General features: G+C 32.7%; 1 protein-coding gene across 1 annotated transcript in view; it reads left to right on the top strand.

Moving 5' to 3' along the window:
* Positions 1-26906, top strand: part of LOC129225124 (cleavage and polyadenylation specificity factor subunit 1-like) — an 89521-nt gene that overhangs the window by 53026 nt on the left and 9589 nt on the right. Inside the window, 9 exon segments of the mRNA XM_054859685.1 lie at positions 4567-4656; positions 6269-6394; positions 11047-11199; positions 13321-13528; positions 17260-17489; positions 22611-22679; positions 22771-22854; positions 23875-24051; positions 26588-26654. Coding sequence (XP_054715660.1) covers positions 4567-4656; positions 6269-6394; positions 11047-11199; positions 13321-13528; positions 17260-17489; positions 22611-22679; positions 22771-22854; positions 23875-24051; positions 26588-26654 — 1204 coding nt within the window.

The raw sequence follows: 26906 nt of genomic DNA, 5'->3' as shown, positions 1-26906 counted from the left end.
AATTTGTTGAAACCTCAGCTAAAATTGATTGAAGAAGGATATTTTTGCAGGTGAAGGTGACCTTCCATCCAGATAGGGTACTAACTTTTGGGTCATTCCATACAGCTTTGAGGTATGGGTGCACTTGACCATTTTTAATTTTTTTGAAACTCATATCCCAAAAGCTCCATATAAATGATGTTCAAAACCACTTTTAATTTCTCCCTAACCTTGACCTTTGATTTTTTAGAGGTCATCAAAAGTCATTTTCGTAGTCGAAAATGGGACTTTTAGACCTTTGCATTTTGGCCCAAATCTAAATGAATAACTATCATGCCAGTAAATTTTATGTTTTGATGTTAAAGTACATAAGATAATAGTCTCACACACAAAGTTATGTGGCTGTAACTCAATAGTTAAAGTAATGGCAGCAGGTCAAAGTTCAAGGTCAAATGTAAAATTTTTACTCATTTCAAAGGGTCATAACTCGCTTAGGGGATAAAAACACATACTGAAATATGGCGAAAACTAATCACTGGAAGCACACTAATGAGAAAATCAAACTGTAATTGTGTGTTTGTTTACCCTTTATAAATTACAGCCCCTCAAAGCAGTGTTGCCAGATGGTCAAATCCAGATTTCCCCAATTCCCTTCCAACTTTTCCCCAAAAAGCGATGTTTTCTATCAAAATTCCCCAAATGCAAAAAATATTTTTCCACTAATATTTTTGTTAAATGAGTCGACTTCCACTGATATTTTTGTCTCTCGAAATTTTTTTTTCTTCCCCAAATAGCCAAATTTTCTTATAAAATTCCCCAACTTTTTTTTTTCTTCCCATTTTCGCTTTTTTTTTTTGGTCTTCTTTAACTTTATCTTTTTATATTTTTACTAATAATAAAGCTGAAAGTCTCTCTGTCCGGATCTCTCTCTCTCTGTCAGGATCTCTCTCTCTCTGTCAGGATCTCTGTGACGCACATAGCACCTGGACTGTTCGACCGATTTTCATGAAATTTGACAAAGAATTAGTTTGTAGCACGGGGATGTGCACCTTTAAGCGATTTTTCGAAAATTTGATTTTGTTCTTTTTTTATTCCAATTTTACGAACATTTTCCCGAGCAAAATTATCATAAGATGGACGACTAAATTACCAAGTTATCATAATGTGGAACCGTAATGTGGGCAAACCAATTGGCGAGAAATTCATCATGCAATTTTTGTAAATATACAGGGGAACCAAAAGACCTTTTAATTTTCTACTACGGGCAAAGCCGTGCGGGTGCCACTAGTCATAAATACAAGCGCCTGACAGAAAGATAAGAAATAACCAAATATTTTTTTTTCTACTCGCATTTACTACTCTGCTTCTGTATGTACATTTAAACTATGATTTTTGTATATATTTATCTAAGAACATTCTTCATCACACTTATTTTTGCCTGTTTCACGTATTAACTAGTCACTCACGCAGAATTATTAATGCGAATTCTGTAGCATAATATTCCACATAATGCGAAATGTGAACTCCATAAAGTTGAGCAAAGCTAAACCAACGCTGTTTGAAACAAACAATGTAACTACCAGATGTCAAGAAGACGCGAATTTAAATACGAAAAAAATATTTTTTCCCCAGGTTTTCCCCAAGGAAAAAATTTTTCCCCAAAAAATTCCCCTCAAAACCCATTTTCCCAAAATTTCCCCAGAAAGCACCAGATTTCCCCAAAATGGGGAAATTTCCCCCAATCTGGCAACACTGCCTCAAAGATCAGAAAATCGACAAAAATGACATTTTTAGACCACTGTAAACCAAATGGGGATACAATTAAAAATAAAATTTCTTAGACAATTAAATATTCCATTCAAGTACTTTGCATGTTATAAATATTGTTTTGTGTATTTGGTTTGTAAAAAAACTACAGGTCTTTGAAATTGTGCAATTTTGCTAGTTGATTCACAAACTAAACAGCAATAAAAAGTGAAAACTTCATTACACCTTCTTAAATTACGTATATTGTGCTCTACATAATATATTATATTGAAAAAACATGTTGTAAGCATAAAAATAGTTATTTTAATTTGATAACTTAGAAATATTTGGACATGAATGAATAGTTCATGCTTGATCGACAGCTCAAGTAGTTAATTTATAGATTATACTGATAAAGTACCCACAAAAATTTTCAATACATGCAAACATACTCTGTGTACATTAACTTATGTAACTTGCCTTAAACATATGCAGCAACATAATATATGCAAAATTTAAGTTTAAAAAAGTGCGTTTTTTATTTCTAGTTTGAGTGTGATTTTGAGAAAATGAACTCACACAGTAGTACTATAGTTCTGCTGGTGACACAGTATGTGCCGTACTGAAATACTTTACTGAAATACACTACAAAAGTAGAAAGAGCTTCGTTAATTTATGTAATCATGAAACGGATGTCAACTTGAGAGCTGAATGGTATTCCTATGCAATATCACATGGTAATAGACAATGTGACAGAATCAGAGGAACGGTAAAAGGAATTGATACTAAGATCAGCTTGCAAAGAACTACTAGAAGTCGCATTTTAACTCCTACAGAAATGTATAACTTCTGCATTTTTGCTATTAAACATTGCATGTATCCTTGTGAGCACTCAGTATATTAAACTAGCTGAAAAAATGCTGCAAGAAAGGTTTGACTCTGCATCTGCAAATAAAATTCCCAATACAGGAGCTAATCACTGCTTTATGACACCCTGTTTAAATATTCTCACATTAAAATTATTGTCCACTAGCAATAGGTATGAAGAATAGTGTGTAACCAAAAAGATTATCAAAAGAAAATGTCCATTATTGTCAAAAAAGGAATTACATAGCTTGTGTTGATCACTAAATTTAGAACCTCAATCAAATCTTGGTTCTGGTACAGGTTCAAAGAATCAAATTATGAATGTTCATTAGTAAAGCATTCCAATACCCCATATACTGTGTCACCATTAGAACTATAGTAGTATTAGGTGAAAGGTGAGTTCATTTCCTCAAAACTACACTCAAACAATAAATAAAAAAACACTTTTTTAAATTTAAATGTTGAAAATATAATGCTATCGCATATGTTTAAGGCAAGTTACATAAGTTAATGTACAGAGAGTATGTTTGTATGTATTGAAAATTTTTGTGGGTACCTTATCAGTATAGTCTATAAAGAGCTGTCAATCAAGCATGAACTACTCATTCATGTCCAAATATTTCTAAGTTATCAAATTAAAATAATTATTTTTATACTTACAATATGTTTTCTCAGTATAATATATTATGTAGAGCACAATATAAGTAATTTAAGAAGGCGTAATGAAGTTTTCACACTTTTATTTCTGTTTTAGTTTGTGAATCAACTAGCAAAATTACACAATTTCAAAGACATGTATCTTTTTTACGAACCAAATACACAAAACAATATATTTAACATGCATAGTACTTGAATGGAATATTCAATTGGCTAAGAAATTTTATTTTTAATTCCATCCTCTTTTAGTTGGGGTCTGAAAATGTCAATTTTCTGATCTTTGAGGGGTTGTAAAAAAGGTAAGGGTAAAAAAACACAGAATTACAGTTTGATTTTCTCATTAGTGTTCTTCCAGTGATTAGTTATTGCCATATTTCACTTTGTGTTTTTATCCCCTAGGCAAGTTATGACCCTTTGAAATGAGTAAAAATTTTACATTTGACCTTGAATTTTGGCCTGCTGCCATTACTTTAATTATTGAGTTTACTAATAACTCTGAGTGTGAAACTATTCTGTTATGTACTTTAACATCAAAATGTAAAATTTACTGGTATGATTTTTATTCAATTAGATTTTGGCCAAAATGCAAAGGTCTATAAGTCCCATTCTTGACTACGTAAATGACTTTGATGACCTCTAAAAAAATTAAAGGTCAAGGTTAGGGAGAAATTAAAAGTGGTGTTAAACATTATTCAAATACAGCTTTTTGGGATATGAGTTTCAAAAAAAATTTAAAATGGTTGAGCGCACCCATCCGTCGAACCTGTATGAATTGACACTTTTTTGTTTGCTGGGTTATATACAGGGCAACTTTTTCACATGAATAGCAACATGAAAATTAACGTGTGTATCATTGATAGCTTAATTTATTTAAAAAAAATAATAATAAATGCTTTTTTGAACCAAACTGCAGCTGTTTGTTTTATTTAAAAAAAAAAAAAAGTTTTCTTAACAGGTATTTTATCAAAAATAAATTTCTATCATTGCTTGTGAATTAATCTGACTACCTTATTGGGCCTCTCACTAAAACTTTTAGGTTACAGGTTGACTCACTGTGATAAGTCATTTTAAACGGAACACAATCTATTACACGGATTATTAAATTATAGATAAGTTTAGTTTGTTAACTTATGCTATTATTGCTGGACATTTTCCTATGTTTAGAATATATCAATTTTTTTTTCATTCAGCATTATTTATTTTGCATATCTTTTTCCTTTTCAAATTAAGTGGAGCACATATTTTAAATTAGATTTCTGTAAGTACTATTTGCCATTTATGTGTTTAATGTTTGAGTGAAAATTATTAACTTTTCAGGCTAGAGCTGATGAAGATTTGTTGATTTACGAAGCTTTTCCATTCTACGAGTCACTAATAGATAACCATTTGAAGCTAAGATTTAGAAAGGTAATTTTTGGTATTTTGATATGGAGTAGTGTATCCATTAAAAAAAAATATTTAATGCAAGGAATGTTTTGTGAAGTTCTTTAAAAATAAATAGTGTTGAATTTTTAATTATACACAAGTAATAAACAAACATATAAAATCCAGGAAGGATATTATAATTTCAGAACTTAACAGAACATATTATGCGAAAAAAACATGAATATGAGAAAAACAACATTTACGTTTCTGCCATGCTTATTTTGTTTAGTTTGAGAAATCAAATTCTATTTAGTGTCTTGTTGTTGTGATAATTATTTTAATCAATTTTAAATGAAGAGGCACTTTGCCATTTTGGCATCTCTCTTTTTCAAAGTCACAAATTGATATACTTTTGAAATGTGCACCTGATAGGTAGACCTAAGGCCCCAATATATACGAGCCGGTACATCAGCTTAAGAACAACCATTTTGGATCGGAGCGGGTGTTTGAGTGGTTGTCTTTTCTGGCAAGTTATCGTGTTTGGTGATTGTTCACTGTGAACAATTACGGCAACAATATCGGCGAATTTGGCGAAATCTGAAACTTTGATTTGGTAACCCTAGCAATGCAACAATGAAAAATCCGATCCAAAATGGCTAAACTTAAGCTGAAGTGTCGGCCTATCTATATAGCGGCTCTAGGTAGACCATGATTGTCTTGAACCCTGAGCGATGATAACTGGCCAACCGACTAGAGATATCAACGCCAGTCATTTCCACTTCCTGCTGATCTCACTTCTGTAGATCATTAATAATTTTGAAATTTTTATCTTATGCCATTAAATGTGAAGGGGGGGGGGAGTGTGTACATATTATACTAATGTGCTTTGAGTGCATCTGCCTAAGTCTCTGGCTGTATTTCCAATTTGCCCCTTTTCTCAAGAAATGCAGGAAAAGAGAGTGATGTATACTTTAAAGTTTAACTTGTAGCAAAACCTGGCAAAAAATATGATTCAGGAGGACATCGCCTTTTTTTTTGTACTCTCTGAGTTAAAAATACATGACTTATTGGACTGCATTCATGTCATTTCGGTCAGACATGGCCTCTCCTCATGGAAATATTTATCTTTCCGAAATTAGCTTGGAAAAGGCAGATGGAGAGAAATTGATAATCCCCTCCGTAATCTTCAGATCGTTACATTCTCGTCCACCCATTGTGGCTCCCGAAACACACTTCTCACCCTTTTCAAAACTAGCAACAGACTCACCACGAAAATCATGAACCCACAAAGCGAAAACCCATGCGGTCACGTGAAAACAAGATATTCATGCTCTCCGTCACTTAGTGCAGCAAATGGAACGCAGGAAAATGACATCACAGAACCGTGACCACCCCTACAGCCAATGAGCGAAAAGGCGAGAGAACAACGCATCACGGGACGAGGGAGGCAAAACATGGCCACAAAAAAATCGGAAATTACTGAAAATCAGAAAATGTGAACATAGGAAAAACAAACGTGAAACAATGGAAATATAGGTGATTACTATATCACAGTAATCGTAATAGCAACAACTGTTTGTATGTAGTTGAATATTTTCTTTAGTTGCTAGATGTCAGATATAATCAGAGTTATTATTTTTTTCTTTCGTCATAGATAAATCACAACATCATCACTCGAGAGCGCAAGCTGTACAAATCCAAGAAAGCTGAGCAAGAAGAGCAACCCTCAAGCTATAAGCGTTACTTACGATACTTCGTTGATATATCTGGATATAGTGGTGTAAGTATTTAATGTAAACTGACTTGCATTTTACATTAATTTTTTCCCCCCATCTTGAAACTGTCATATAACTTACTTTAAAGCTTTTAGCCATAGTACCCAAGGTTTTTGTCAAAGAAAATTCTTTAATTTCTATATGCATTTCTTTTTTAGTTTTGCTGTTTCTATAAACAGTTAATCTAAAATTAGCAACAAATGCAATTTAGATATAATATACTAAAATATTAATTCGAATCACAGGCATGGGCGGGGGGGGGGGCAGAGGGGGCATTGCCCCCCCCCCAGTTTTGGGAGAACTTTATGTAATAACAGCACATCTTCCAAAAATAGAAAAAAATCATTTTTTTTTCTTTTTTGAATAGTTCAGAAGAGCATGGGTGGGTTAATAGTGGGAGGGGAGCATAGGGGCAATACCCCCCAGTTTTGAGAGGACTTTATATAGTAACAACACATCTTCCAAAATCTTAAAACAAAAAAATCATTACTTTTTTCTTTTTTTGAATTTTTCAATGAAAATAAAGAGAATAGCGAATGTCCTTTTCTGATGGGAGAAAAGAAAAGAAAAAAAAAGAAAAAAAAACGAACATTAGATACAAATAGCGCAGCTGTCACTGGGGTGCTGAAAATGTGTCTAAATTCAGTATTTTGGACTGAAAACCATTTGGGCAAGTGTATGAAAATGTAGGCTAAACAAGCTGTCTTTTAAGCGGCAACACTTATAATAATTGACGATTATTTTAACAAATTAGAACCTAAAACAAAGGGAGGAAAACTCCCCCCCCCCATTCGCGCTAACAGAACGATCTACTCGTTATGATTTGTGTCCACATTTCAAGTATATTTGTACGTAATATTTATGTTCTTAGTAGATTAATTGGCCTTTTGAGAAATTCTAAAAAATATAGCTTTTTTCCCTTCTCTCTGTCTCCCCCCCCCTTTTTTAAGAGAGATAGAAAGAGAGAAAATAAATACTACCGCAAACTGAATAAATTTCAGTTATCTGAGTGTTCTGATCAATTGAATCTTTTTACTTTGAGGGAAAGTACAATTTTACTTACTTTATAAATACTGTTTAAAAAGTAAGGTAAGTCATAATCATCTAAGTCTAAGTGAGTCAGTCCTTGTCATTATTGAAATCTAAATAATTGTGCCATCAAAAGCTTTGGAAAAATTTGCTGAAGTTTTATAAAAATCTATAAAAACTTAACAAAGATTTTGGTAAAATCGTAAAAATCCTTTAGTCGTAAAAACTGACGAATTTTTGTAAAAATTACAAAAAAATCAAGCAAAAATCTGCAGGTAAGAGTGAATTACAAACAGGGTTGAATTTGCCTATAAGATTAACAAGCTATTGCTTAGGGCCCATGCTTTGAAGTGGGTCCCTAATTCCCCCCAAAAAAATTGCATGATTCGTTCCTTAAAAAATGGAAGTTGGTTGAAAAAACTAATTTCATTTTCAAGTGTTTGAATATTTGGAAACGTATGGCTACAAACCTTAAATTTTAAAATTTCTAACAAATGGTAGAGGGAGAGGAATGCCAAAATTTGTCAAATTCGGCTCCTTGCCACATCCTGTATTAAAAATAAAAATCATGGTTCTCACGTTGGTAACATATTATTCGAAATAAATTTTTGTGATTCACATGTTTCATATCTTGCTATATATTCAATCTCGAATGCAGTATTTTGGAAATTCTTTTGTATTGATTGCTTTTATCTTACTTCTATTGCATATTGTTAATGTGTTTAGCCCGAAAAAAAATGATACACTACCTCTATTCCTTTTCGTTTTCTGCCCTACTTATAATTAAAAAAAGGTTGTTGTAAATGAGAAATCTATAGTTTATTTTTTCTTTCAAACTTAAAATGGCTGTTTCTTAGAAAGTTTGAACAATACTGTACAACTGTATAATCTAGTTATCAATTTCTATGTCTGTCCCATTAACCTTTATAAGGCTTCAAAATGCAGAATTTTATGTCCATTTAACAAAATTTCCTCCGGGGGAGAAACCTCCGGGACCCCTAAAATCGAGATATTCAATTTCCCACTTAAAAGGGAGCCCTGTGTCATTCTCTTAATACCAGCTCCCTCTCTTAAGGTCAATACAAAAAGGGTAGCATTAAACACACATTAATGCAAACAACACACAAAAAAGTAATGCATGGACATGCATCACAGACAACAGACAAAAACATAAGGGTGGGGGTTATAAAAATGTTGCTCAAAAAAAAAAAAAAAAAAATCCTGCCCCCCCAGGAACTCAGTCCCAAATCCGCCTATGATCACAGGACATGTATAGTAAAAATGTATGTAACTTAATACCAGAGCTTAATTGCACAAAAATGCTCCTTCCCAGAAAAAAATGCATTTTTCAATAAAATAAATATAATAAGTAATATAAAATTGAAAATGATACATTAATAAAATTAATCAAAAATGTATGCTGAAACTCCTTTTAAAATTAAACAAGAACTCAAAATGTGTTATGTTTCAACAGTTTTATACCAAATGTCATTAAAATAAACAAAGTGAAGTCTAAATTTAGGAAATTTAATAGCTTAAATATTTTATAGCCTGAGTGACACATAAAAAAAGATATATATTGTTTTAATTTCTAATCAGATCTATAGTCGACTCCCGCTACAACACAATTCGACTTACGCGAAATGGCCATAACGCGAATTTTTCGAATTTATAGCTAACGCGAATTCTTAGTCTACAACACAAATTAATTTTGAAAGATGTATCGGCTTTGTTATTGGCTACTAAATACTGATTTCGTGAATATTAGTACATACTTTTAGCATCACTGACAGCGAATGTTCCCACGCCAAACTAGTCTACACATCGCACTATTAGTGCATCAAATAACTACTCAGTATCTTTCATTTATCTTTCTTTCATTCTAAATATTAAAGTTGATGAAATATAATGGCGTCTTAGTGTGCTGTTAGATCTAAAGTTTCTGAAGATGGGAGGAAAAACAAAGTTTTACTGACAAAAGCAGGGTTAAGATTCCCGATGTGCTCGAACAACTTCCAAACGTTAACGGTAGCTCGACACGAACATGCGTGGTTCTACCATTCATACAATTAATAAAGTCGAAACAAAAAGATATAAAAGTTCAGAACTTAGTTTCAATATTGAAGCTTGCAGAGTAATGTCTAAGTAAAGTAAATATTATGATAATGGAAGCTGTTCATATATTGTGGTGTAAAGATATTAGGAGGATGGGCAGTTGCCCTAAATGGAAACGTTTTAAAGAAAAGACAAAGCAACTGTATTTAAAAAATGTATCGGATAACAATCTGATCATGGAGCATAAATCATCATCATCTTCATTTTTTACTCATAAATATTATTACTAATCTACTGTACTGTTGTAGTGCAGCATTTTATTACTACACACTGTGCGTACCGTGTTGCTCTATTTAGTCTTTGATCATTCATTTTGTGCACCTTAAAGTATTTCATGTTGAATAAAACATTTTTTTTTATTTTTCAAACACGGTAAAAGTTTAGTTCCTTAAGTAAGAAACTGTAATTTACAGTTGAGGAATGCTTTACAGCAGTTTAAGGGATATTTATAAGTGTCGAAAAGAATTTGGTATGCTTCTAAAAAACATTATACCTAAATTTTTCCACAACGCGAAATCTCGACTTACGCGAGGAGTCTTGGAACGCATCCCTCACGTAAGTCGGGACTCGACTGTATTTTTAAAATGAGAAATCATGTTTTTGTTTTGCATATGTTTTCTCTTTTTAAAAGGAGAAGCATGACATGTATTTTGAGTGTCATGATGGCAATGTTTGCATTGACCATTTAAAAGATGCAGTGCATTTTTAAAAAAAACTTATGCAGTAGGCTCGGCTTAATGTGATCACTTTGGGACATATATATTTTGATAACAATAACTGATTGATAACAATAACAGAAAAGAATCCCGTCGACATAAAATAATGATTTTTTCAAATTAAGAAACATTTATTTTTGCAGCTGCGAATTACAATCAAAATGACTCTATAAAGCGTAGTTTTAAATTATAAATTACTAAATTAGTAGAATGGGACTATCCGAATTATTAAAGAGAAGATTAAAATATGCAATTTTTAAACGCATAGTAATAGGTGAAATAAAATATGACTCCCGATCAAAGAAGTCTTTCAATGGCCTTAATGAATTCTTGCAATGAATTTTTTCATATGCAAACAAAAGGCATCTTTGGGGGAGTCGGTGGTGACTGAGAACTTCCTGTAGAAAAAGTTCTTCTAGAAAAAGATAGCATTGCTATTGAAAACTACAAAATGCTACACAGAAAGTTAGTCTTGCCAATGTTTGCCTTTGTATTTCTGTTGATTGAGGATCAAAAATGGGAAAAAATTGAAAGTTTATGAATACGTGATAAAAATAAACGAAGACACTGATTACAATATCCGACTTTTTAAAACACGTGTTAATATACAAGTGTTCCGGGACTTAGTGATTCTGATGACAATAAGCGAATGATAACATTAACCGTGATCACATTAAGCGGCGCCCACTGTATTTTGCATAGATTGGAGACATAAATTTTTGTTTGTGCACAGATATGTTTTTTAACTAGTTTTCTAGTACTCTCAATCATAAGGATGGATTTAATGGTTTTTCTAGGTGTTTGTTTGTGGAGTTCATCCTCACTGGCTGTTCTTGACAGTTCATGGGGAGTTACGAATGCATCCGATGACTATCGATGGACCTGTGATATGTTTTGCTCCATTCCATAACGTCAACTGTCCTAAAGGCTTCCTTTACTTCAACAAACAGGTTCTTTTGTTTTATGTGTTTTCAATGCATTTGTGCATGTTTATGCAAGCCATGACATGGTGTTGAATTATAAATTTTGGAATTGAATGCTGTAAGGAGATAAATAATTATACAAATACAAATACAAAAGTGACGACCAGCAACAGGCTCTGGGCCCAGCTCGACTGGTCCTAGTCAATTTACAATCCCCAGTGAAGATCAATGGCCCTCTTAAAACTATCTACTCCCTTGCTCATTACCACCTCTTCCGGTAAACTGTTCCAAGGTTCCACTACCCTGCTAAAATAATAATTTTTCCTAACATCCATGTTAGCCTGAGATTTAAATAGCTTAAAACAATGACCCCTTGTCCTGTTTTCAGTGCTAAACTTCAGCCCCGTAACATCTTTCATTCTAATAAATTTAAACAACTGAATCATGTCCCCTCGGTCTCTTCTTTGCTCAAGACTGTACATTTTTAGCCTTCTAAGCCTGGAATCATGGTCTAAGTGAGAAAGTCCATTTATTAGCCTTGTAGCTCGCCTTTGTACCCTTTCCAATACATTAATGTCTTTCTTAAGATAAGGAGACCAAAACTGAACAGCATACTCCAAATGAGGTCTTACCAAACTTCTATATAAGGGCAGAAGAACTTCTTTAGATTTGTTTGAAATAGATCTATTGATAAACCCAAGCATCTTATTGGCCTTGTTACTAGCAATGCTGCACTGTTAGCTAAACTTTAAATCCTGACTTATTAGGACCCCCAGATCAGTAACTTTGTCTGCCTGACTAATGACTGAACCTTGCAAATAATAACTTGTACACTTATTTCCATGCCCTAAATGTAGCACTTGACATTTCCCAACATTAACAGCCATACCCCATTTATCAGCTCACTCCGTAATATGATCTAGATCCTCTTGCAGCTGTTTTGCTTGTTCTTCATTATCTACAGTCCTCATAACTTTGACATCATCAGCAAAAGAATTCATGTTCCCAGAAATATTATTAATATTTTAACTATTGTTGTTTTTTTGTGATCCACAATGAGAACTTTGAAAAGTTAATTCATATTGAGCTGCAAATTCAAGGCTCTTATAAGTTACTAAATAATTTAAAAATGTGAATAATATTTCAATTTTAAAAGGTCTTTATTTTGCTGAAAAATCTCTGGTATGAAATGAAACTGCTTTTTTAAGAGCATTTGGTATTAAATACACTCTTCTGATCTTTTGCATGATGTGTAACTATTTAAGTGGGTTTGGATTTTTACTATGATAGTTCATTGTGATTAAAATGTCAAACATTCCACTTTCTTTCCCCAACAACTTTTAATGTATTTACAGTCGAACCTCCATATATCGAACTTCCTTATATCGAAATTTTCTGTATATCAAAATCACAGCAAATTTCTATGTTCATTACATAGAAAAATTGTTTCTATATATCGAAAGAATCTCTATATATCGAGACATTCGTAGATTTTTCGAAGATTTTTTTCTCCCCTTTTTAGACTTTTTCTCATGAAAAATAAAGGTTAGGGGAGAAAATTATGTTCACTAAAGGTTGCTACGAAACTCATAAGGAATCTGGGGTTGTGGGGTGTGTAGATAGGTTATTGTTTCGTTCTAGAATTCATAAATTCCCTCAAGTTTATTTCAAATATCTTACTTGTAACCAGTAACATTGTGAAATCAGTTTCAAGTCACTGCTTTTGTTTGTTGATTATCGTTCCTAGTCGTTTTAGCTGTAGTAAAAATCAGTTAAGTAAATTAATTTTTTACTTTTCTCTCGATTTGTCAAAACGAAAATCCACTAATGTTGCGGATCAAGTCGAATTGCCGAAGGATGAAGATGTATGATGGCACAAAAATGTAATTTCTGTTATTTTTTTAAAAATTATTAACTTTCATTCAATCCAATGCTCGTATAAATTAGAAATTAGGTTTCATACATGAAAATTAGCTTTAATTTTAATGTTTTAGGATATTTTTAGGATAAAAAAAGATCGTTTCTACATATCAAAATTTCTATTTATCGAATTTTTTTCCGGCAATTTGCTACTTCGATATATGGAGGTCCGACTGTATTTATTTTTCCCTTTAATTTGTAAAATTTTAAAACATATTTTGTATTTAGGGTGAGCTCAGGATATGCGTATTACCTACTCACTTGAATTACGATGCACCTTGGCCGGTACGCAAAGTACCCCTGCGTTGTACGCCGCACTTCATCAATTACCATCCAGAAACAAAAACTTACTGCATCGTCACCAGCAATATGGAGACGTGTACGAGGCTCGTTCGATTCAACGGGGATGAAAAGGAATTCGAACCCATCGAAAGAAGTGAGTTCGATATCTTAAAATTCTTAGTGCCTTATGATTAAAGAATAAGCAACAACAATGAGTTATTTATGTACTGACTCATTATGTAAATACAGTAGAACCTCTCAATAAGGGACACTAAAGGGACCAGACATTTTGTCCCTTCAATAGAGGTGTCCCTTATTCGGAGGTGGATGAATTGATGCATGCTGCGGACTTAGTAGTATAATATCACAACATTAACTATTAACACTTAAGATTAAATACTGAAAATGTCTCATAATGTTAAATAAAATTCCTAATTATTCAAATTTCTAAGTTTATATTATTTTATTAATTAAAATTTAATCAAAAATTTTGTAATGGCAAAGTTTTGTAGCATACAGAAATAATTTTGAAGTAATTCATTACATGTATTTGCTTTATGTTATATAATTTACAATGTAATCTATGTTAATTAAAATTAATGTTCAATTTTTTAATGTTTTATGTACAAAGCTAATTAGTTGCTGTGCACTCTTCGTCAGCCCTGAACCTAATTGAATAAATTGTTGAGAGGACAAATTATGCATGTTAATTTCAACAAGTTTTTTTTACAATACATTAATTGTTTCCTTTGCATATGTTTATGTAAAACGTGCCTCATTTAATTTTTAGAGGAAAAGTGAAATTTGAATTTCAGTAAATTCAATATTTCTTATGTGTTTATACATTATTTCTTGCATTTTTTTTTTTTGTGACTGTCCCTTAAACAGAGTGTCCCTTAATTAGAGGTAAATACATGGAAGTCCCTATTCAAAGGGACTGGGACCAGAAAAAATGTCCCTTAAATAGAGGTGTCCCTTATTCGGAGGTGTCCCTTAATGGAGGTTCTATTGTAGTACCCCATATTTGTCTTTCATCTAGTGTGCTTTAAAGTCACCAACAAAAAACCTCGCTCCATAGCATGTAAGGCATCAAAAAGCATTACTTCGCTGTTGTAACACTAAAAGTTTAGTAATTTTATCTAAAAATGTGCTTGTTTACATTTTTCTAAGTATAATCGTTCTAAAATAGAAGCAATATAATGTAAAATAGAATAAATTGACCTGCTCTAGATAATACTTTCTATCTTTTCACATAAAAGTGTATCCCATTCTGGTAAATATTCCTCAATATGTTTTCAGTCACATTAATCATATATTTCAAATTAGTTCCTGCTTCTCAATAGAAAGTAGAAAATCATGCTAGTATATCGTGTGTAACACATGTGATTATTTATTGTAATCTTTATAATACCATTTGAGGCAGTGAGAAGATAAACGATTTATAGTGGCAAAGTTAAAAATTTGGTGATAACCAGTACAAATGGTAGGTGAACTTCTCCTCTTTCTTGGCGCAAATGATAGAACTAGTAGTCCTGGTAGATGCTGTTCTACAGCATGATTTAGAAAAAAAATTCAACGAAAGGTCTACCTAGGACCTTATCTTTAAATGTGTTTTACTCAAAACTTGAAAATGTCCACTTACATCCCTTTGCTTCTTACTGCATCATTTGATAATATTGTTTGGCGACATTTGACAAGTTGGGACAAATCTAATTTGATAGCATTGTGGAAGCTATGAAGAGCCTTACAACCCTATTTCCAGAGCCTATTTCCATCCTGACATTGGACATGGGGCACATTTCTATTTCAGGACCCCCCTAGGGCCCCACTAAGATTTTTGAAGACACTGGGCATGAAATTCATTTTGTGCCCCCCCCCCCCCCATTCCAGCGTTTTTTATATGTTAAAGCAATAAAATATTTCGATACTTGCATTTTTATACAACCATACTAAATTTGGTGGTACCTCCTATCACAATGTAATATATACATTTAAAAAGTAGAAGAGATATAGAAGTATATGATAAATATATAAATGTGGTTAAACTTTGCCCGTTGCAGTAAACCGTAAATACCAAAATGATCTATGATCTAACTTTTAATAGTAAATACAGACTAAATTTGGAGTAGTTTTCTGATTTGCAAAGAGATCACATTTTCAAGGGGAATTTTTATCAACAAATAGATTGTTTCCTTGTTTTGGCATTTGCAAAACTATCAATGATATCATTGTACTCTAGATTCTGAGTGAAATCATTATTTATTTTTAATTAACATGATAAATTAAGGGGATTTTAGGCCCCCCTGAAATCTAAGAGGGCCTGTGCCCCACATGCCCCTGTGGTAATCAGGCTCTGCCTATTTCCAATGTATCATTGCTCAGTGCCTTCTCCAGGTGCCATAACTGGCAATCTGCTCAATCGCGGGAAAATTTCCTTGCAACAAGACACACAAAAACTTATGTTTGTTTTCGAGACGAGACAAATTTAAAAACTTTAGCCATCCAAACATAAATAAGAAGTTAGAGACTACCTCTAAGTTCATGAGATTTGAAAATTGAAAGTGTGCGTGTGCAAAATATGATTGCACACACACGTTTCTTCTTATGATAAATCTGAGGTTTACTCAAGTTTTCTTCCTACTCTCATTTCTGTTTCAAATTATCTGCAGTAAGAAATGACCAAACGAAGAAGTTCAAAGCTCTCCATTAAACTTCAGTAAAAATTTTATTGCTTTAAGGACTAATTTTCTTAGTGTGAATCGATACTGCTGTAGAAGTTAGGGGCCATTCATTAATTACGTAAGGATGATTTTGGCAATTTCTGACCCACCCTCCTCCCATGTAAGGGTACATAAGATTTTTCAAACCCTTCCCCCCTATTCTACGTAAGATTCCATTTAGTTTTCAAAATAATAAATGTAAAGAAATACTTACTAAAAAGTTGAGACTGAATTTTTATTCGACATTTTTTTGTACATGATGCAATACTAATTAAAAATAAAGCATGCCATACATAGTGCGATTATTTTATTTTTTTATTTTACACCATTCATTCTTTGTAAAAAACAACAATTCATCCAAATATGTGTTTTAAATTCCAGACGCAAATGAAATAGGATCACTGCCAAACCACTTGACCACGCAATTTCTAATGTAAAATATCGACTTAGAAAATATTAGGTAAGAATGGGTTTCACCTCCCCCCCCTCCAAGTAAGAGCATGTAGAGATTTTCCCAACCCCCTTCCCCTTTGGGACCCTTACGTAATTAATGAATGGCCCCTTACGCATTTCCTTTTCAATTTTTGTAGTAAATTGAAATGGGAAGTCAATTACATTGTTTATGGTATTTTACATAAAAGATTTTATATGATATTTTTTGGCATCTAAGGAATTTTGACACCTTTTAGGAAGGCAGGGCTGAATATTTCCAGAATTTTCTTGCTTCACAAAGGAGAAAACTAGGAATAATTGTGAAGTCAGTGTAGCAGTTAGGCAGTTTGTCATTACAGCAATTCACCATAGCACATCATGAAGCATCAGCTGATATAACAGGATTAAAACTCAGAATATTCTTGTTTCAAGTCAGGGGTGCCCACCAAAGGGGGGGGGGGGGGTCATGGCGCAGACTGCAACATTGAAAATTTTAGGGGGGTTAAGGGGGTATTTTTCTCTTCTTTATGGGGGCTCTTGTTTTTGTAAGGGTATCACATTATTTAGGGGGGTGTATCCTTGCTTTTAGGGGGGAGGGGCAACCCTGTTCCAAGTTATGTCTTTAATTCAAAGCTCCATACAAATTGGCAAATTTTACTTATTTTATTTTAGGCATGGTTTTAATGTCTTGATCTTTACAACAGATAATTATTCTTTTGTATTTCTTTTGCAGCTGAAGAACGTTACATGTATCCTCTGATCGAAAAGTTTAGTCTGCAGCTCTTTTCTCCCGTCAGTTGGGAAATGATCCCAAACACTGTGATCGAATTGGAAGAGTGGGAGCATGTCACCTGTGTGAAGAACGTCAACCTGGCTTCGGAAGGAACAAGGAGTGGCTTGAAAGGTTATCTTGCAGTCGGGACCAGTTACAGTTATGGGGAAGATGTCACGAGTAGAGGACGGGTATGGTTTTTGTAACTTTTGGTGAAAAAAATATGAAATTGTTTGATGTTCCCATTAGTTCAAATTGTGTTAATTTAAAGTATGTGTAAGTAGTCTTAGTTTTTTTTTCATACATATTATTTAAAATATCCTTTGATTTCAGGATATTGTTCATTTAGTTATTTTTCAAATATTTCTTTAAATAGAAATATTTAGGTGCTGGACTAGAAATCCTTATAATGCTAAAGTATTAAAATACATTATTGTGGCAATTAATTGGGAAATGTTTTTTTTTTTTGCTTTGTCACACGTAAGCAAACGAATAAGCACTCAAATTCAGTTCAGAGTTCAAATGGCAGTTATTGACAAACTAGTAGCTATTTGTATGCATCAGGTAAGTAGCAGGGTTATAAATTCTTCTGCCAAGTGGCTAGAAGTTGGCAGTGGCAGTTGTTCGCTTGTTGTGGGAGTAAATAAAGTCATGGATATCAGCCCTGAAACACGTTTTAAAGTAATTGCACTTAAAAAACACACTTCTAAAACGTTAGAAAAAATAGGGAAAATATGTGGAGTGAATAAATCAAGTGTCGGGAGGATATGGCAGCGGTTTAAGACAACAGGAAAGTCTGGAACCAACCGTATTGGGAAATGTGGCCGCAAAAAGATCAACTTCGGCTTGTGACGACAAAAGTTTACATCGAATGAGTGTTATGAATTCTCGATTAACTAGTTTTGATCTGTCCCAGTCCTAGTGGCAGCTAGTGTTGATATTGAACCTTCAAAAGTGAGATACAGGCTTTTAGAATGTGGGCGGAAATCACGTCTACCGTACAAGAAGCAGCTTTTCACATCTCGCAAAAGGAAAAAAGGTTATAATATGGAACGGAAATATAAAACATGGACTGAGAAGGATTGGGAAAAAGGTTTTATTTTCTGACAAAACACATTTTGTGGTTCAGGGATTAAGATCCAGGTTCGTGAGAAAGAGCAAAAGGGAACCTCTTTGTTTACAGCACATTAATCAGGCAGCCAAGTATCCACCCAAAAAGATGTTTTGGGGGTGTTTCTTTATTTCAGGTACAAAATCTCTTGTTCCCGTGGAAGGAATGATGAACAGTGCCAGCTAGGAATCGATATTTACCCAAAATTCCAACCATGGTTAAACTTTGGCAGAACGGAGATGGCGTTCTTCATCAACAAGACGATGCACAATGTCACACATTGAAGAAAATTGTTAATTTCTGCTGTTTAAAACAAACTTAATGTAGTGGATTAGCCCAGAAACTCATTGTATTTAAATTTGATTGAAAATTTGTGGGCTATCATTAAAAAACATCTTCATAAGTTTGACAGTACTACGATGGAAAAGCAAATTTCGTCTGTTGTTGACATATGGTATAAAGACGTTGAAATCAAAATTATATGTGTCAGTCTAGTACATTCCATTCCAAAACATGTCTGTGATGTTATTAAGTCTTGGGGAGGTCATATTAATTGTTAGTTTCAAATATATTCATTAAAAACTTGAATAAAAACTGATTTTTTTGAAAAAAGATGCATTTTCCAATTAATTGCCGCACTACTGTATACATAGGAAAATGGGAATTTAGCATTAATTTTTCACCCAAATTTGGAACATTTAGATTTTTATAAATTTATGTTCTTTATTAAAATAATGATAAAAACTTTAATTAAAAATGCAAGCAGGAGCAGAAAACATTTTAAATCTTTATAGTGCAGGTTGAACTTATTGTTGAATTCAAGTTCTATAGGATAAAAACTTTGCTTTTTCTGTATAATGTGTGTTACCAGGTTAAGTCAAAAGTTTTTTCGTATTTTCCCGGTCCTGGATTGACAGGCCTGAATGTAACATTTGCAAATTACAGTTCCTGCGCAGTTGATCTAAAATGGTAGAGCGGAGTTTGACCGTGATAATCCTTATCAGTTGCTGTGATTTCTCGTGCCTGTATAGAGATTGCAGTCTCTTGAAATGGCCAATGAAAGCTGGCAATTTGTGTTATTTTGCGTTTCCTCTGGAAAAAAGGTTTTAATGCAAGGGCAGCAGCAAAAGAAATGAATGATGTTGAGGGTCCAGGCTCTGTGAATGAGCGCGTTGCTCAGAATTGGTTTAAAGCGTTTCAAGGAAAGTGATACGACCCTTGAACAGAAAACAAGATCTGTTGTCGATAACGAAGTTTTGCTGGAAGCTATCCAACATCAGCCAAGTTCTAGCACTTGAGCATTATCAGCAGAACTTGATCCTTCCAAAGTACCACCAATCGAAAACTCCACCAACTGGGGCTCGTTGTGCGTTTCTTTTGTAGGTGAAAATACGAAAAAAAACTTTTGATTCAACCTAGTACTCTGCTTTACAAGGAAACAGCATGATTTTAATATATCTTCTGCTTTACCAGGTAGCCATTGTAAAAGAGGCCTCTTTTAAAAAAGCGTAAGACATTGAAGAGTATCAAATGTGGAAGTCTTGTAAATGTGTATCAAGAGATTTGTAATAAATAATGCTACACTTTCAAAACATTTTACAAGAAAAGTTTAACAACTGCAAACACAATTACAAATAAAAAGATTTAACTGAAAGTTTTTTTTTTTTTTTGGAAATGGAAAGTATAGCTCCACATCAAGCTAAGTACATCAGACTATTCTAAACACACTTTTTTTTAAAAAATGCTTTTCCAGAGCCATCACCTTCTGGACGATATTGAATTTGCTCATGCATTCACTCATATTTACCTGATAAATTCTCAAAAACACCCAAGACATTCTAGGAATAAAAATTGTTCAATATGGGATTGGATACACTAGGCACCATGCTTCAGTATGTTTAGAGTGATTAATGTAGAAATAATCTGCTATTCATTAAAAAAAAAGTAAAGACCTCTTTTACAATGATCACCTTGCAGTTTCTAAAGTAATATACCTTGAAAATTTTATGCTTGATGTTTAAGAAAAAGAGCTGACCAATGCAAAGCATTCGGGCTTGACAAAAGTAATTCAAAAATACGATCATTTTCAATGGTAATAAACAATTTCAAATTGTTTATTTATTTTTTTTTCTGCTGGTGAATGAACAATAAAATAAAATGATGCCTAACTTTTGTAGTTTTATGACGTACCGCAAAAGCCCCCCCCCCCCCATCCCCTGAAAAAAAATACTAAGCAGAAATAAATGTTTTAATTTCAGATTGTAATGTAAAAGTCTACTGTGGTTGATAATCTTGCCATGAGTTTGGATTATATATTCTTGGAAATTTGGATCAAGATTAACCCTAGGAAAGAAGAAAAAAATTAAAATTACAAAATCCATGGTCTTTGTGTTTCTAGCTCGATACTCTAACCAACTGAGCTATACAGTCTTTCTCTTAAGGTGCAATACCTTAAAGTGATGCTTAATGGAAAAAAAAAAAACTTCAAATAAACTGATTTTTTCAACAAAAAAAAATCATCCCTATGTGAGTTGTCTGTATATTTTTTTGCTCACAATGGCAGAAAAATTCTTTAAATTTATGCCTTACATTTGAAGCTTGGTGACTTATTGATGAAGTTATGGTGTTGTCACAAAAAAACACACACACACACACACACACACACACACACACATTTGAGAAATAATATATGGTGCATTCTTCAAAAAGTGTAACTTTTCTGTCACACGACTTTTACAGTAAAAACTTTAAGGAACCAATCATTTAACAATGATTTTTAGTTTCATCAAAAATATATCTATTTAAATCTGCCAACAATTTTTGAATAATAATTTTTATTTTAGTTTATTTTTGGTTCACAACATGTGAACTCTCACCTCCGTGGCATGTCACAAATCTTGTGTGGCTGTTTATGCTGCTTAATAACTTGTTTAATTAAAAGTATATACTTATTTATTAATTATTCCTTTCACAAGTGTCTCAAATACTAATTGTTTAAATATATTTAATTTTTTAATATTATGTTTTAATTTGTTTTAGTAGGACAAGAAGTTGTGTCACACAATAAATTCTCACCTCCGTTACCTAAACACAAAATTCCTTGCCTCATTAACACATGGCAGTAATGACATCAAATTTTATTTTTCATGATACAAGGGAGCCCCCTTGTTTATTTTCAGCCATAGTTGAAGTTGTGAGATTTTTGTCGAAATATAAAAAGGTAGATTTTGCTTCAAAAACTCAGTTTGGTTATTTTGACTTCTCACCTCCGTGAACTTCAATTTCAGGGATGTAAATTAATATAAAAAAGAAGTGAACATGTTTTCATATAAAATACACCCCCAGTCCAGTAATTCCAGCTGAGGATTGCAGTTTTGTGCTTATTAGCACTCTTCAGCCCGGTTTAGGAAGCGTCTGAAGTGGAGGTGGAAAACTTCTTAAGGAAGCCAAGAGTGCCAAACAAACTGGTTGCTAATATAAAATTAGCACTAATGGTAACTTACTGAAATGTTTTCATATGCTTAACATGTGCAGATTGTAGCAACGAATCTTTCTATAAAATCTTCTGTAAAATCTTTTTCCCTGAAAAAGGTATCTATTAGGCATATATTAATGGAAAATTCCTCACCTCTGTGACAGACCTTATCAATGTCATTATTTCTGAGGTGAAAATAAATCAGGAAGGAGGAGAAATAGATTAGTAATAGGCATTCTACCAAAAATTATAAATTGCCAGTATATCCTCAAATTTACTAAATGCTATTTTTAACATACATTTGAAATTACTAATTAAGCCGTACTTGAATTAAGAGAGCTTAATGCTATATTCTCACTAATCATTAAACTAGCTGACTGTTTGCACAATTAACAAAATTACTACTTTGATATTAAATTGGTCTCGATTTTTAGATATTAAAAGTTTTTTTTTTTTTAATTTCTATGAACAAGGCAATTTTTTATTTTTTTATTTCATGAATAAAATAATTTGAACTTGTCTGGGCCATTGTTTATGGTTACTTCTAGTAGATAACACTTTCATGTAAGAACAAAAAAAAAAAAAAAAAAAAAGAAAGAAAGAAAACAAAAGGTTTTGAAATTGAAAAATATTTGCGTTCAAAAGTTATGTTTTCTGGAGAATGACCTATATGTGATTTTTCTGTTGATCAAAGTTGTTAATGTTCTTAAAATATCATTTGTTCAGATGATGATCCTGGACATAATTGAGGTTGTTCCAGAGCCAGGCCAACCGTTAACAAAAAACAAAATAAAGGTAAGTTTCTCAGGGCCAGTTCATATGACTTTTGCTTGATAGCACTTTGATTATTGCATTTTACTGCTATAAATATTTTCTTATCTTTTAGACTGTTTATAGTAAAGAGCAGAAAGGTCCGGTAACAGCCATGTGCCAAGTGTCCGGTTTTCTTTTAAGTGCTATTGGTCAGAAGGTAATTGAAGTTTTAAGACTAAATTCAGTTTTTCAATGAAAATAATAAACAACAATGGCCCTAAAACTGTACCTTGTGGAACTCCATTTAAAACATTGTTTCATCAAGAGCTTTTTGAAAGTCAATGTGCCACATATACATTTTTTTTAAAATCTAAAGCCACAGCAATCTTGTAATTGAAGTTCAATAAATTAGTTAGATGAGATCTCTCCTTACTAAAACCATACTGCAAATTTGACAGCAGACCTTTGTTCTCCAGAAAGTTCGTTATATTTAGTTTTTTGACGGAGTTTCAAAACTTTTAAACTGCGAAGGTTAGATTCATAGATCTCCAATTACCTGCGTTCCTTTTTGACCCTTTCTTAAAGAGTGGGGTCATGTTTTCCAACTTCTAGTGTTTTGGCACTATGCCCAAGTTATAAGAAGCAATGAAAATTTTTAACTCAGCTAAAACTTTTGGATAAGTATTATGTGCTGTAGTCTCAAATGCTTTAATTCATTTCAAATATAATACATCCTCCCTAGAAAACACAAAGTCCTTAAGCTGTAATTAATCTAATTTAAAAAGTTGGTATGATTGCCTATTATACATCAATATCCATTCATTACTAGAATTCAAGAATTTGTAAAAAAAAAAAAGTAAATATGTTTCATAATTTTGTATAAGGCATAATTTAGTTTGTGTAGGTTTATTATTTTTGTTTTTCATGCGATTTGAGTTCATTTTGCATTTGCAACAAACCAATACAAATTAAATCTATATATTCTGATGTAAGAATGAACTTTATGCCTGTCCGTCATTTCAAAGTTATCCAGGGGGGGGGGGGGGGCAAAGGGTTTGCATTCTTCTAATTTATATGGAAAAAATTAATTACATATTCAAATGCCTGATTCCATTATGTTTCTAAAATCCAGGGGTGAGGAGAATCAATTGACCCCTGCCCCTCTGTCTTTATGCAAATATGTATTTACATTTGAAATGGTACTAAATAAATTTTTAATTTTTTTCTTTCTTTACAGCTTTATATTTGGCAGTTGAAAGATAATGACCTGATAGGTGTTGCTTTTATTGATACACAAATCTATATTCATTCAGCTATATCATTGAAAAATTTAATAATAGTAGCTGATATTTATAAATCTATATCTCTGCTACGATACCAAGAAAATAGCAGAACATTATCTCTAGTTAGCAGGGTAAGTGTTTTTTTTAGTGAAATTTTACAGCTTTATTGTATGTCTCTTTGGTCAGTATGAGTAAAATAAAATTTTAGGCAAAAGTAGATACAGTCAAACCTTGTTATCGCGATACCCGGATTTCATGACTCTCCGGATGTCACGTCACTTTTTCCAAGTTCTGAACTTATCCCATATAATTTCAATGTTAAGTGGCTCTGGATTTTACGACAATTTTTTTTTTTGTGCAACTTTGGTTACGATTACGATTCGAGCTGCGCAGACTGGATCAAATATTTCTTTGCTATTGAAAAATGTTCAGTAAAATAGTGAGGACATCTGGAAATGTTTCTTGTAGGAACTTCGGACTCTGACTAGAGATTTGACCAGGCATGACATCTTGAGAATGGTGGGGGGAGGGGGGGGAGTAGATAAGTTCTGAAAGGTACAGGTTTCAGACTTTGACAAGCGGGACAATAGAAAGGAATTCAAAGCAGGTGGATTGCAATACTGGACGAGGAAAACAGAAAATAGAAAGACCATAGCTACGTTAAGCTGTAGGTGGTCACAACAAGCTTCTCCAATGAGAGAAAAAGAGATAAGGGGCTCCTCATTAGATTGAAAAGGAAAACACAACTCTTAAAGTGGATAAAAGGGTTAGAAAGGGAAAGGTGGGGCTTAGGTGTCAAAATCTAATCTAATTGCGAACAAAAGTGAAAAGAGTTTTGAATTGGTTTCTTTCTTGCTGGTAATTTTGTGGAAGAAGTAGTGTGACAAATGTTATTCAAAAATTTATCAAAAATTTTATTAGAAAGTATTGTAGAATTGAAAAGGAAAAAAAAAAAAAGTGAAAAATTTTTTTTTTTGAATAATTTTTGTTATATTTACCAATATTTCAAATTTACATTAGTTAAATCTAATTTTAAAAATATAAACAGTATTAATTTCTTCATTAAATCTAATTTTATGGTTAACTAATGTTTAATTATGAATTTTTTAAACTATTCCGGTTATGACATCGCTCCAGCTATGACGACACTTTGTTGACGGTCCCAAAGGTGTCGTGATAACAAGGTTCGACTGTATATTTAAAGTATGTTCCATTGGATCATGGTGTACTTTTTAACCCAAGAAAAGCTTTCCTCTGATAAATTTCTTGACTTCAGTGGGTCTAGTGAGAAATGACACTTCTTTGCATTGAAAAAGGTGTTCCTTGTAACCCCGAAACACTTGGATGCAGTACTTTGCAATTTTTGTGCATTAAAACGTTGGTTAATTGATTTGTTTAAAGCTTCTATTATTATACATTTACTTGTGAAGTCAAATAAAAATATATGTATACATAATTAAATTTCATTGATGATAGGATAACACCCCCAGTAATTGGCAGGTCTCCAGTGATTGGCACTTCCAACAAAAATGTCCTAAAATAAGATTTGTATCCAATCTTTTAAAAGTAGAAGGCTATATAGCTACTGAATGTACATTTACTTTAAAGATTATAACTTCAATTCATGTTACTAAATGGTAGCAGTGCATAGGAAAGAGAAACAATTGTGGCTTGTGTCAAATCAGCCATTTTTGTTGCAAAAGCTTCTTTTCTGGCTTAATTGAAGCATGTGCATGAATCCATTAAAATCTGACTTAAAATATATTTTAAATTTTTGTTGTCAAAAGTTTTGTTCAGTTAAAAGGTGTTACTTTGAGTGGGTAGAAAAATATTTTGTCCCTTTTTAAATTTTTTAAATAATGATGGGTGCCATTTAGTGGTGCTTCAGTTTTGCTAGTCTCCAGTAATCAGCACATGTGCCTAGAAACACTAATGTGTTGTGCAATATATCACTGATACTTTTGCAGCAACTATATTATATGGGTTCTACTATTGATTTGAATCCTACAGAATACACTGTTAAATTTTTAAGAGAGAAAAAAAAAGTTTGGCCATCAGTCCGATATTGCGACTGTGCGAAATCGGTTCATTTTTTATGGTCTCTTAGAATCATCGGGTCAATGTTCCTTTTCCTGTGGAAATTGCTATAATTCGTAATATCGAAACTGCATACCGACTAATGAAACAGCAATAATCTTGATATTATTTTTCCATGCAGCACTCCAAATATATTTTTATTTCCGTAAAATACTTTTTCAACATCAAGATGTGTGATTTAATTACCTACTTTAAATTAACATTAATTATGTTTCTTATGATGCTAAAACTTGCATATTATCCAAAAGTGAAAAATAAAGTGATTTTCCAGTTTTATTAACAAGTGCCAATTACTGGATCACAAGGTGTCATGCACTGGGGTATCAGGTGCCAATTACTGGTAATTTTGGTAATATTTTATACATATAGTTTTACAAAAATATCAATTCAAATATTTTAAATTTTAGTGAACTAAATAGATGCACAGATGTGCATTCTTTAATACAATAATATTTGCAAGTGAATATTTTTTTTTCTAAGTAGTGAAAACAGAGGTAAGTTTAAGGACAAACTCTTAAAGTGCTAATTACTGGGGTCGTTACCCTACTTATTTTGCTCTGTTTGTTCTAGGATGTCAAGCCATTAGAAGTGTATGGCATAGAATTTCTCATAGATAATTCTCAAGTAGGATTTTTGGGTAAGTATTTACTTCATTCATAAAATACTAAACAAATTGCCTTTGGCAAAAAAAAAATTCAGTTGTTTTCAAAGTTTCTCCACTGTTCAAGTGCAGATAAATCCCTTTTAACCCCTTAACGATCGGATAATTTTCAAGAAAACGGTCATAAAAGTGTCTTTTTTTTTATTTAAGAAAATGATATAAAAATAAGTATATGAAGAACATGTGCATTCATTTTTTCATTTTCAATATTTTTTAGATTGAAATTTA

The sequence above is a fragment of the Uloborus diversus genome, chromosome 6 (assembly GCF_026930045.1).
Source record: "Uloborus diversus isolate 005 chromosome 6, Udiv.v.3.1, whole genome shotgun sequence".
Classification (NCBI taxonomy): Eukaryota; Metazoa; Arthropoda; class Arachnida; order Araneae; family Uloboridae; genus Uloborus; species Uloborus diversus.
This window is presented reverse-complemented; position numbering and strand designations above follow the sequence as displayed.